This window comes from Ambystoma mexicanum, chromosome 2p (assembly GCF_040938575.1).
Source record: "Ambystoma mexicanum isolate Mex_15411 chromosome 2p, UKY_AmexF1_1, whole genome shotgun sequence".
NCBI lineage: Eukaryota > Metazoa > Chordata > Amphibia > Caudata > Ambystomatidae > Ambystoma > Ambystoma mexicanum.
In genome coordinates, this window is record NC_090923.1 from 227,615,813 (window position 1) to 227,629,193 (window position 13,381).

General features: G+C 49.5%; 1 protein-coding gene across 7 annotated transcripts in view; it reads right to left on the reverse strand.

The window, feature by feature from the left end:
* ITPR1 (inositol 1,4,5-trisphosphate receptor type 1) overlaps positions 1 to 13,381 on the reverse strand; it is a 3,145,915-nt gene that overhangs the window by 1,049,117 nt on the left and 2,083,417 nt on the right. For all 7 annotated transcript variants that reach the window (XM_069643506.1, XM_069643503.1, XM_069643505.1 and 4 more), the window contains one exon: positions 5,713 to 5,966. In XM_069643506.1, the coding sequence (XP_069499607.1) occupies positions 5,713 to 5,966 (254 nt within the window). The remainder of the gene's footprint in view (positions 1 to 5,712; positions 5,967 to 13,381) is intronic.

Genomic DNA, 13,381 nt, shown 5'->3' on the forward strand with positions numbered 1-13,381 from the left:
CGAATGCACATGATGCATTGACTGCTTTCAAGGCCATGCTGCCCAAGGCGAAGATCTTTTTATCTAGGGCATCAGTCTTCTTAGATTCCCTATCTGTCTGTGGGCAAGATAGAGGTGGATCGGCTGGGTCTGTAGCTTACCGGAGCAGCTTTTGTCCAGAAAGGTTTATTAGAAGAATACAAAAATGAATATAAGAAAAACGCATAGGCCTGGAGTTTTGTAGGACCTTACAATGCAGTGTGTGCTTTGATAATGTTAAAGATCATTTATTTTTGTACCACGCACTATCACTACCGGAGCGTTCCCCAGGCGCTTTTGCAGATCTGAAAGTTAAGGGTGCTGGGAGGGGGGGGGGGGGGAAACGGGGATTAGTAGGGTATAGCGGGAATAGGTAGAGCAAGAGTTATGATGTCCTGTTGACAGCTTCAGTTTGATTTGCACTTTTCGCTGAGCTTGGGTGCGCTTTACGGCTCAGTAGATTCCCATGTGCTGTTGTGTGGGGCTACGTGTGGTTTGTTTTGATGTTGCAGTGTGCTGAGGTGCATGTGGATTGCTGTGCACAGAGGTGGTACTGTTTGTTTTGCGGTTGAGAAGAGTATGTAGAACTTTAGGTTTCTATGTTGGGTTAGTAGGGCTTTTCTTACCTCGTTGCTTCTGACTTCTGATCTCATTGTTTCTGTCTGTGTGGTGTGTTTTGTAGCGGATCATACACCAGATATTGGGCATGGGCATGGTAGCTTTCCTCTGTAACTGTCTAGTGGTTTGTGGGTGTGAGGTTGTGACACCCCCACGCCCCCAGGCTGGTGATGGCTAAGGTTGGGTTTAGGTTGCCTCCACGGGTTTCTGGTGTGGGATCCCCACCCACCGAGGACAGGGCGTACTAAGGCTTCCCGGGGTTCCCGTTATTTGTTAATGCTTCCTCGTCTGCACATTGCTATGCCAAGTGTTCTTCTCCTACCTTGAATCTTTAATAACTTGAATGTCTCTGAAACATGGAAATATGAAAGAGTAGGCCTCTTTCAGGTCTAGGGTTTCCATGTAGGATTTTAGCAGAGGACTGACTTCCTGTAAGAGTTGTCATCCTGACCTTTTGCAGCTTGGCAGAGTAGTTGTTTGTCCAGATATGTTCGACAACTCACATCAGCCATAGCCGCTTTGTAAATGGTGAGGGATCATGGGAGTCACAATCAAAAACATCTGGAGAGTTGCAAGCTGAAGACCCCTGACAGAGGTTGGCTCACAGCAGGTCTAGGACTTTGTGGAAAGGTCTGCCTGGTACAGTTCAATATATCTTTAGAAACAATTGCTCCTTTTTTATTTTTATCTAGTGCCTCGTGCACGGGTCTTACGAATAGAAGATATCTTGCAAGTGGCTTGTCAATTAAATTTGCTTAGGTCTTAGGTGTAAAACCATTGACTCTACACCATGTGTATTTATTCTTGACTGCTCCAACCCAGTATTCCCACAGTTTTTGCATCATCTAAACCGTTTTTGATGGAAGCATTTGCTGCCGAGTTACCTTTTTCTCAATTGTCTGTGCCCTTGCCATTAATGCTTCTGGCATTTCCTGTGTTAGGGTGCTCATTTCTTCTATTGGGAATGGCCATACCTTGCAATCAGTGCAGTGGCACTGGCAATATGTATGTTTTATGCTGCTGAAGTGGCTAACCTCTTGCCCATAAGGGAGAATCTTTTACGTTTCCAACGTGGGGGAGAGGGAACAATTAAATAAACTAGGATTTACTGCTTTGTGCACTGCTGGATTTTGCATGGTTACAAGCTTCAGCCTCCTTACTGAAGGCATGCTCGGAAAGCTCACAGATATGTTTTGACTCTTTCAGATCTTCAATAAGATCTATCTCTTCCTTCTGTTCTTTGGTGGACCCCCAAAATGATTGGCTGCCCCCTTCCACAGGGCAATATATCTTCACTGAACCTTTCCTGGGGAAGTTGAAGGTGGTGGTTCTGTGTCTCCAGTGGAATAAGAAAGGTCACTATGGCTCCTCATCTTCTTCCCCCGTATCTGTGGCATACGATTCTTGTTCCTCTTCTGTGTCATAGTTTGTGTCCACTATAGTCTCTACAGTGGGTGTTAATCTATCACCATATCTCCATCACCCTTTCCCGGGTAAATTCCTGGAAAAGTCGGTCATCCCCAAACTGATCCACCACACAATCTACTGGCTGTCTCCACGACCACCAGTCTGGCTTCAGAGCATCCAGAGGCACAGGAAACTGATCTCCTGAACACCCGTGATAACCTGCTCTCAAATCCTGATTCCAACTCTCCCTCCGTTCTCATCCTCCTTGATCTTTCCCCTGACTTTGGCACGGTCAACCATGCCACCCTCATTAATCGTCTATGATAGCCTTGGCATCACGGACCGGGCAATGGCTGACCTGCTTCCTATCCAACCGACCTTCCCAGGTACACCTGAGCCCTTTCCTCTCCTCCACCTCACACTCTACCTGGGGTGTCCCTCAGGGCTCTAGCCTATCGCTGCAGTTCTTCAATATCTAACTTGCTCCCCTGGCCCACTTGATCTCCATATTTCCCCCTAACTTTCAGTGCTATGCTGATGAGACACAACTCAAGCTTCCATCCTCTACTACTCTACTTCCTCTCTCATACCTGACTGCTATTCAGGCATGGTGCACGGCTAATGATCTCTGCTTAAATGCCAGTAAGACCGATTACCTTCTCATTGGGACGACTGCTCCCTGTTTTCCTCCCATGCTCTGTCCGCCCTCCTTGGGTCCCCTCCCCTAACCTTCCTGTGAGGCAAAAAACCTTGTCGTCATTTTCGACTCCTCGCTCTCCTTCTCATCACTGATCTTGCCAACAGGGCCAACTTTCAGCTCCACCTCCTCAGAGGCATTCTCACTTTCCTCACCTTACCCCAGAAGCTAAATGTCTCCAGAGCACTGCAAGTCTCCAGGCTGGACTAATGCAACAACCTCTTCCTCAATCTGCCTCTTTCCTCTCTTCGTCCCCTCCAATTAATCCAGAATAGTACTGCAAGACTTATCCTTGGCCTCAAACCCACAGACTGCATCTCTTCAGCCCTAATATCTCTCCACTGGCTGCAAGGATCAAATTCAAGACCCTCTGCATCATCCACAAGGCTTTCTGGGGTCTGGGACCCTGCTACATCCAACTTCTCTCCATAAATACCTCCTGGCTAGAGCACTTTGGTCCTCTAGCTCCAACTCTCTGCAGATCCGTCATTTCTCCAAGCAGAGAGTAGGGGGTAAGATCTCGATCTTTGGCAGGAGCTTCCCTCTGGAATGGCCTCCCTGCCGCTCTCAGACCTCCACCGGATCTCCTTAAGTTTCCTGAAGGGGCTCAAGACCCTACTTTTTTCTACTTCCTTCCCTCTGACCCTCCCTTGCATATTCCCCCGTATCTCTGCTGTGACTGGTGGCCAGGTCCCTCATGACTCTTATAGGGCACCAGGCCCCACTCACCAAGTCTACCTCTGTACTCACCTAATCCAGCACTGCCCTTCTGGGCCGCTCCCTGACCAGCCTGGAGGCATAGCACTCCCGAGTCCTGTCCTCCCCCTTTCCACACACTTAACAGTGATCCCATGTCACTTGCCCTCCTGGACTCCGCCTAGCACGTGCCTAACCTTAGGCCCTCCACACCCCTGCCCCCTTCCACTCCCCTACCCCTCCCTGCACTTGCATGATCCGAATGTCACAACAAGGCTTAGTAGGAACGTTACTGTTTTCATCTCCTTGTTACCCCGCCTCACCTTTTGTCTTGTGCGCCTGGAAACAAATTGTGTATAGGTGCCTTATAAATACGATATAAATAAAATAAATACAAATATTCTGCTTTTCTCGTTTCCCTTTCTTCCATCAAGATATCTGTATTATTCATGGCGTCTTCCAGGGCTCTGCTCTGCCATGATGGCAGTCTTGCCTCTGTGAAGGAGTCCTGTGCATCTGAACATTCGTAGCCTTCTTTCACAAAAGATGATTCTGTTGATGTGGTTGACCTCAATGGACCAGATACATTTGGCAGTTTCAAGTTTCCACGTGAGGGGGATCAAAGATTTCTTGTTGCTTTATGTTGAGGTCATACCTCGTTCAATGCCTTGTAACAAATGTGTACAGATGAAAACGGGGACTTTCTTTTTTTTGTCTCCCGAAACCAGTGTCATGGAAGCTTGTGTAGCTGCTTCAACCGAAGTGCACAGTTCTGCACCATATTTGGGTTTTTGAGTAGCCAAGATGGCAACCTTCCTGTTTTTAATTTTGTGTGTGTTTGTATACATCTGCCTCCTTTTGGTAGGGGGCAACCTTTCATGTTGCCTTTCCTTTTGGGGATGACTATTTCTCTCAACCAGGATGGCACTGTCATCGCAGTGTACCATGGAGGGGGGTCTTTTTGTTAAGTTCCCTTCGGTCTCCATGTTAACCCTTTTGGGGTCCCTATAGGGCGGTGGCTTTTGTGCTGCCATTGCTACTTTCTTCCCCTGTAGGCTCTGTTTGTGAATGGAGTCATGCTCCTTCCCCCCGCCCCTGCACTTCGACTACATCAAGTTCTTCATAGTGTGTATTTAGAACCTTCTCCATGTGCATAACATAGGTCGCCCACCTCTGCTGCCTTGTTTTTTAATATTGTGGAATTAACCCTTCTACAGGTTGACCACTTCTCCTTGCTATCTGTGGGGGGGCAAGGATAATACACAGTGGGCATACCCATGCAAAGTGCATGCTGCATTTGAGCCCAAATTTAAATGGAGGTTTCTTCACGAAGACATCTGGTGTGAGGTTTTGTGTATGCAATAAAAGAATGTACTGGATCTATAACTGAAATATGCATTATCTCCCTCCCACCAAACCCAGAAACCTAGTTAGATGCTTCAACGCCTAGTCGAAATCGTGTTGCTTCAGAGTCGAACTATAGATATCAGTTGTAGTACTGTGCAAAGTCAAAACTGTATGTAACCTCCACCACCATACCCCTGCGATTATCCAATGGCAGAAAAAAACAATCTGAGGCCGAAGGCACAAAGGGGTACCCGTACATGTAGGAGAGAGATAGTGCAACAGGAACACCCCTGTTGATGACATGTTTTTCGAAATTGAAAAAATACGTAATACGGCGAGCCAACCACTAGATGGAAGCCCATGCAAATCCAAGCAGATTCACAAGCCTCAGAAATATACTGAGCGAGAGGGACCAAGCGAGTGTGAGAGAGACATCATCTTTCCGTGGCGTGTATCTGCTCAAAGTCACATGCCCTGCATAGGCTACCATCCAGTAGTTGGCTTGGAATATTCAACCTCCGATTCCTCACGCATCAACATCCTATATGTTTTTCTAGCATGACATTGCATGAGAGTACTCTGTTTCAGCTTACATGTGGGGAGGATGGGTGTAGCATGCGACTCCAAGCAGATACAAGCCTCAGCAAGACTATTTCTGGGTAAATAATGTTTGCCTGAGGCATGTGAAACTGCTTAGATTCCCACGCACTGCATAGATGAGCTAGCAGTATCAGCAAATTGTGGTGTTGAGTTGAAGGAACTGTTAATGGCAACTCCAATCGTACAGACCTTCTCAGATACAAGCAACAATGTTCTCACAATAACAATAGGTTTGTAACCTTCATATGGTCTTGTGTAATAGACAAGACTACCCCAACTGAAGAGATCCCATGGCTCTGAGACTCCAGCACTACTAGATAAACACTGACCTGTAGGTCACGGTTATGATTCTCACAGAGCAGTTGCAGGAATCGCAGTATTGGCTGCATGATGGTAATTACTGCACTCATTTCCAGGTCATCTTTGCTCTTGTCTGCAGCAGATTGAGTGCCATCCATCGATGAGAAATGGTCATCAGGATCTGCATCCCTCCGGAAGGAGTTGTATGCCTTCCTTGTCGCTGCTGAGGCCTCAAGCAGTTGGTCCCGTGCTTCTTCAGTAATCTGAGCATTAGCTTCTTTAACTGTAAATGTGGAGGAAAGAAGAAGTTATTTGCTTTTAGGTCATCTTTTTTTCTGATCTCAGTTCAACCCTTTTCTCCCCCATAGTGTATCAGAAGTAATGGTATAACTCATAAAAATAACAAAGGTGTCGACTGCCTAACAAGCACATATCTTGAGGAGAATTAAGGAGAGAAATTAGGATATGTGGGAGAAATCATCAGAAGGAAAATGTGCAGAAGGTAAAGAACTTAACCTCTAATTGACCCACTCCTCCATCAGATTCCAAAATGTTATATGCTACCCAAACCATGCAGAATAAAGTACTGGAGGTTGCGAAAATAGAGAATATGCATCCCTATGGCAGGAAATCTTGACACACTTACCTTCCGACAATTACATCATCATAATGAGTAGGTTGAAGTTATAAACTTTCTGGAGTTGTCAAAAGGGTCCAAGTTGCAGCTTTGCACTTCTCTAAAAGGCAAACCCTCTCTGAACGGGAAAAAGACTGTCTGTTTTGTGTAGCATGAACATGCAAGACACCCGAATCTTCCTTGCGGACTAACTAAATATGTCCTTATGCTGTGTAACTTTTAGAGTAAAATGGTTGGTCCTGGATGCTCACCAAACTGATGTTTCTATCCATCCTTCCCTCAAAACTAGTTGCGTTCCGCCCCTCCACAAGCAACTCGTGAGAGGTTAACACCAAATTAAAGGCAGCATAGAAATAGATTTCCCTTACCTGGGACCAGAGAAGAAAACAAAAAGCTCACCGTCCATGTGGAAGTCTGTCCTGGCTATATGAACTTCAAGGCCCAGTTACTGTCCAACCTATGAAACTGCCCAACAACTTGTGCAGTGAAAACCGGTAGATTATTTTTTATTTGGGCTGCAGATGAAAATTAGACACCACCTTTGGCAGTAACGATGGTTGCACAAGTAATTTAACTTTTTCCGTAGAATATAGCACAAAGGGCGGATGGAATGAGACCAATTGCAATGGACATTCTACTGGCACATGTGTATGCAACCAAGAATGCCAATTTGAAAGAAATAAGACTTAACGGACAAGAATGAAGCAGCCCAAACTGAATTGCCATTATTGTTAGTAAAAGGTTGGGATCCCAAGGAAGACAGCAAACTATTCAAATAAAAGGATGTCTATCATTTAATGAACTGGATCACCAGAACGAAAAAAAAAGGATCCTGCTTGGAGTCCACGTCAAGATGGAAAAAGCTTCCAAATGGCCATTCTTGCCAGTTCCCACATCAAAAACAGTTTATTAATGAGAGACAAATATCCAGAACTGTGCCAGTGGACCATAGTGAAGGGACAACATCCTTATCAAGACGCAAATGTATGAACTTTCCCTAGCAACAAGCCTAGATGAGGCTTGGCAAGGCACCAAGCAGAAACCATCACACCAAAGACTACTTCAGAGAGATCGCAATACCCACACCCCAACTTCTTAACAGGCAGGCATATCCTGACTTCAGAGTTTAGTATCCTGCCACAAGCCTGTATCAGGAAACCTTTTCTCTAAGAGATCTAAGAGAAAAAGAATGTACTCTGTGCTCAGTCAGGCGTGTTCAAGATATTCGTTTTGCACCGCTTAAACATCCTCAGCATCAGAAGAATCAGCAGGAATTGCTGAGAGCATGTACACCCCATCCAACTCCTACGGAATTACGAATTAACTACACCAGCAACCCCCTGACTAAGAGAGATTATGGGGCAGAAGACCTTGCCTTGCATATATTGACAAGGCTGGAAGCAAACCTATCTACAGAAGCCTCAAATAGATACAATGAGCTCTATCATATTCTCCTTAAACTCCCACTTGTGCAAGAATCCCAAGATAACTCAGTTTGTCTGCTCAAGGGTTCATACTGTTTGTGAGGAAATAATGTCACCATCACTTTGTTGTCTATGGCCCACAAGCAGAGGTGCATGGCCGCTGGTCACAGCTTTAGCAAACCCACACTGCCCATCTCATGGATGCAGTGCCTGGTTGTGTTTTCCTCTGGGATGGTATTGACAGTCGAAACCTCTGAGCAATGGTAAAAACAACCAAAATGCTAGAAGGACTGCCCAGAATTCCAGGAATTTTATGTGAAAAGGCTTATCTTGACCTTTCCAAAGACTGCTCACTCAAACAATCTTTCAAATTTCATCAACGACACATCTGACCAAGGTGATTGACTACCATGGCTGCCAGAATGCAGAACTTGAAAGGCGCTTGGCTGTGGATGTCCCCCAAACATATACAATTGTTTGTCAATTTTTCAGAAATTATAAGTTACTCACCATAGTGACTAACATACTCATAGTCCCCTTTCCTCTATACTGTATTGGCTTCCCTTCCAAGGGACGGGAGGCAGAATATTTTTCACCAAAAACAACCTTCTTCCCCTTTAAATTTAGAGGTGCGCGGCCCAGGGAGCATGCGCTGCCCTGACTCCACCCTCTGCCGCTACACCTCAGTCCCCATTGATGCATCGACTAAAGATATAACATTGCCTAACGACACCAGAATTATTAGGGGGAGGTTGGTGGGACGTATGGAGGAAAGGGGACTATGGACTAAGAGTACGTTAGTCACTACGGTGAATAACTTATAATTACTCTTAAGTCCCGTCCCCTTTCCTCCATACTGTATGGGCGATTACAACTGATTGTAGCCCCAGGGTGGAGAGGAGACCATCCTTAAACAAATAGGTTCCTGAGAACCGCCTGGCCGAAAGCCGCATCAGATCTAGAGCCGGCATCCAAACAGTAATGCTAGCAGAAAGCCGAGGGAAAGGCCCAAGTGGCCGCCCTGCTTATGACTTGCCAAGGGACATGGCGCTGGAATGCGATGGCCGTTGCCTTGGCCCTGACCGCATGGGCATGCATGTTGGACGGAAGCGGCTTGTGCTGGCCCTCATACGCTTCTTTGATGGCAGAGACCATCCAGCGGGATATGGAAGCCTGAGAGGCCTGATAGCCTGGTCTTGAGCCTCCAAAAGTTACAACCAGGGCGTCCGATTTGCAGAAGCCCTGGGTCCTGTCCAAGTAGAATTTCAGAGCACGCCTGATATCCAGGCATTGCAGCACTCTTTCTGCTTCGTCCTTCGGATCGGGAAAAAATGTAGGAAAGACGATCTCCTCGTTCAGGTGGAAAGCAGACGGAACCTTGCGCAGAAATGCCAGGTGCGTCCGCATGACTACCTTGTCCTTGTGAAAGGTGGTATATGGCTCAGAGGCAACCAGCGTATGGATCTCGCTGACTCTACGAGCCGAGGTAAGGCCGACTAGTAAGGCCGTGACCAACCTGATGTCCACGGACGCCATTGTCTCGAATGGTTTGTGTGCCAGTGCGCCCATGACTATGTCAAGGTCCCACACTGGGTGTGGTCTCTTGACAGGCGGGTAGAGCCTATCAAGACCCGTCAGATGTTTCTTGACGATAGGGTTGGAGGAGGAAAAAATGCCTTCCTCCGAGTTCCTGTAAGCCCCAATGGCTGCAAGCAATATGCGGCAGGTGTCCACCTGTATGCCTGAATGAGAGAGGTGCGCCGAAAAGGAGAGCACGTCGTCCAAAGTGCAAGCCAAGTGGTCAATTCCCTTGGAGTTTGCCCAGTGGCAGAATCTGGTCCATTTGCTTTTGTACTGGGCCCCGGTGGCTTTGCTCCTGGCGCCTTGTATGATCTCCAGATTGGCCTGTGAGAGGCTAAGGTGCCGAAGCGTTACCTGCTCAGGTACCACGCTGTGAGGGCTAATTTCCCTGGTGCAGGGTAGATGACTCTGCCCCCCTGCTGAGCCAGAAGATGTGCTGGGCCCGTCGGAAGGTGTATCGGGGGCACCTTCGAGAGGCTGAGTAGCTCCAAAAACCATGGCCTGGCCGGCCACCACGGAGCTATCGGAATGATGAGGAGTCGGCGGAACTCCTTGATCTTGCAAATTACCATGTGGATCAGAGGAGTGGGCGGAAAGGCGTAGGCTTTCATGCCGGTCCACCGGAGGTGATTTGCGTTGCCCAGAGAGCCGGGGCCGTGACCTTGCCAGGATGCAAACTGGGGACATTTCTTGTTGTGTTGTGTCAGGTGGCAAAGAGATCCACGTGTTGAAGATCTCCTGTATAACGAGGTTGTTTAGCTGCCACTCGTAATTGTCAGCTCCCAGCCGTAGTACATGCTGGTTGAGTTGTCTGTCTGGATGAGGACAACCTTGCCCTTAAGAAGTGGTAGGAATGCTCGGAGCACTAGCCAGATGGTGTTCAGCTCCAGCCAATTGATGTGCTATTCCTGCTCCTGTCGAGTCCAGGTGCCGTAGACCAAGAGATCGTCCAAGGTGGCTCCCCAGCCCTCGAGCTAAGAGTCTGTGGTGATGGTGGCCTGCGGAGAGAGCAGCCGAAAGGGCTTTCCCATCCGTAGGTTGCAGTCCATGGACCACCATGTTAGGTCCGGGTGGAGAGATGAAGGGAATGTTGATCATCTCGGATTGCGAACCCCGCTCCTGATTCCATGAGGCCGCATGTGCAGATGAATCCTTCTCATCGTTAGTCTCGTGTGCGGCACGGCTAATAAGACCGCTGCCAGTGGACCCAGGAGATGTTGGTACCACCATGCCGAGGTCACACCTCTGCTGAGGAAGTGGGCGGGTGCCCTCTTGATGGCTGAGATTTTGTCCTCCGACGGGAAGACCTTCTCGGAGCACGCATCCCAAATGAGTCCCAGGAATGTCAGAGTCTGCGTAGGCTGCAGCTGTGACTTCTTGAGGTTCAGCGAAAATCCCAGTTCGGGCAGTGTTTTCATAAGGGGAAGGGAAGAGTGGAGAACTGCTTCCTGAGATGTAGCCCTGATGAGCCAGTCGTCGAGGTATTGGTAGATGTGGAGGCCCTGCGCTTCGTGGAGGGCCGCCACAGAGTTCATGAGTCTGGTAAAGACCCTGAGGGCCGAGTTAAGGCCAAATGTAAGGACTTTGTATTGAAAATGGTAGCCCATGATCCTGAACCGTAGGAAAGAACCATGGCGCTGCCAAATCGGGACGCGAACTTCAGGTCCAGTGAGCACATCCAGTCTCCCTTGTCCAATGTCTCCGCAATAAAAGATGGCGTAACCATCTTGAATTTTTGCAGGGGCAGTGAGACGTTGAGGGTGGAAAGGTCCAGCACAACTCTCAGGCCCGCCTAGTTCTTCTTCTGAATGGTGTAAATCCTGGAGTAAAAGCCACAGCCTCGCTGGGAGGTTGGAACTTCCTCCACTGCCCGGCTGTCTACGAGCGACCGGATCACCGCCAAATTAGTTGCTGTCCCAACCTGTGGGAGTGTAGGGGAGGAGAGGCTGGGATAGGAAGGCGGTACCCTGTGGATACTACAGAGAGGATCCAGGGGTCTGTAAAGTTTTGGTGTCAGAAATGTGCATGGAGAGCAAGCCTGCCCCCCCACCAGAGACACGTGGACCCGAAGGGGCGTGTCATGCCTTCTTTCCCTCGGAGGCCGACGCTGAGGAGGGGGACTGGAAAAAGCCCTTACTCCCCGCCCCCCCTTTTCGTTGTTTGCGCCGGTTCTGAGACGGCGAGCGAGACGGCTGCCTGGATCTGTGTTCCTGGAAACCCTCCATATGTACGACACTTTTCCGAGCGCTGCTGAGATTGGGTGTACGATTTGGGCGTGGTCTTTGTAAGAATGGATAAAGACTTCGCTGTTTGCGAGCTGTTTTTTTTGTCCAGCTCTTTGTCCGTAGAGAAGTGGAAGAGGTCACCCCCCACCAACGGTAGATTTAGAATGCGCTCCTGGGCATCCGGGTTGAGTTTCGTTGCCCGGAGCCAGGCAGTTCTCCTCATGTCCGTGGCAATGCAGATGGCACTGCCTGAGGTATCGATATGAGCCACTGTGGATTCCATGAGGTCATGCGCCACGAGCTTGGCTTCCGCTAGCCCTGCCTTAAAACGTGAATGCCACTGGGTGGGGAGTTCCGGGAGGAAGTCAGCAATTTCCCACCATAACCGTTGGTTGGCGGCAGCCAGCATGGCATCTACGTTGGCCTGACGCAGGTGCAAGGAGGCGTTAGAGTAGATCGTAGATCTTCACCTCCAAGATCGTCTCCTCTTTGCCTAACAGCACCGCAGAGGAGGAGGCTGAGGACGACTGAGGCTTGGAGTATAGTGCTGCCGCAGCGATCACTGAGGAATGTGGCTGCGGATGGGTTGAGAGCAAGAACGTATCCCCCTCCATCTGCCTGTAATTGCCGTCCAGGTGTTGATTGACCGGCTGGACTGAGTGGGGCTTGAGCCAACCCTTCTTGGCCAAGCAAACTACATCGGTTTGCAATGGAATCCCTGTGTTGGCAGAGGGGCGTCTCGTGAGGACTTCAGCCAGAACCCCCTCTGCCGGCTGTTCGGCCTCGGGTAGGGGAGGCCCAGGTACTCCGCCAAGCCAGAAGACGTTGGTGGAAGACAATGACCGAGGATGGCCTGTCCGGATACTCCTCCTTGTCCGTATCCTGCATACCTGGAGTATCTTGTGGAGGAGGAGGAGGAGTAGATGGAGCAGGGACCGCAGCCGAGGCTGAGGAGGCGGTGCAGGCTGTGGAGTTGGCTGTGGAGCCGGAGGAGGCGGCTGCACCGATGGAGGAGTCTGTGGTGCCACTAGCATAGCGGGGATGACTTCCCTGATGGCGTCCTTGATGAAAACCCCCATCTGAGGAGACCTAATGAGGCCAAGAAACTTCTCGAAGAGCACCTCCTCACTGGCCAAAGAGGTGGCAGGGGGTACCGATGGGGCAGCGGCGGGGCGGGTGCTGGAGCAGCAGCGTACACGGTCCATATGGACGCAAAGGAAAGCTGCCCTGCGCAAATGAAGGATAGACTGTAGGCTACATACCTGGTTGAGGCCAGTCCCAACTTGACACTCGTTCTTCACCGAATTCGTGGAATGGAGTCAGACAGGTGCCTCTTTCTGGCGCGGCGGCTATTTTTTAGAGATGCTGCCATGTGCCTGCGACCTGGTGCTCGGCCCGCTGGGCCAGGCCCCGTCCAAAACTCTTGCATGTGGATCACGAGGCCTAACCTGCTCCTCGGGCATCGGCCTGGTAGGTGTGACACCCTCGACCCGGGGGTTGGTAGAGCTGCGTTTAGGCGCCACCTCGGACGTATTCACTGTATTAGGGCATCGCCCCTCGGACGTATTGCCGGTAAAAGGGCATAGCCCCTCGGCCATGGTGCCGGTAAAAGGGCATAGCCCCTCGGGTGTAAACCCGGTACAAGAACCATGCTGTCCCTTAACAATGCGCCCGGGAGGATCCGAGGATCCCTCGACACAAACACTAGTAGCCATAACAGCTTGGAGGCACGTGCCGGTAGAAGGACCTGGCCTGTCCCTCCCGCGCGTGAGTCCCTGGGAAGGAGTCTCCCTTGTGGGGTGCCCTGGAAAATATCGGCCCTAGCTTGGGC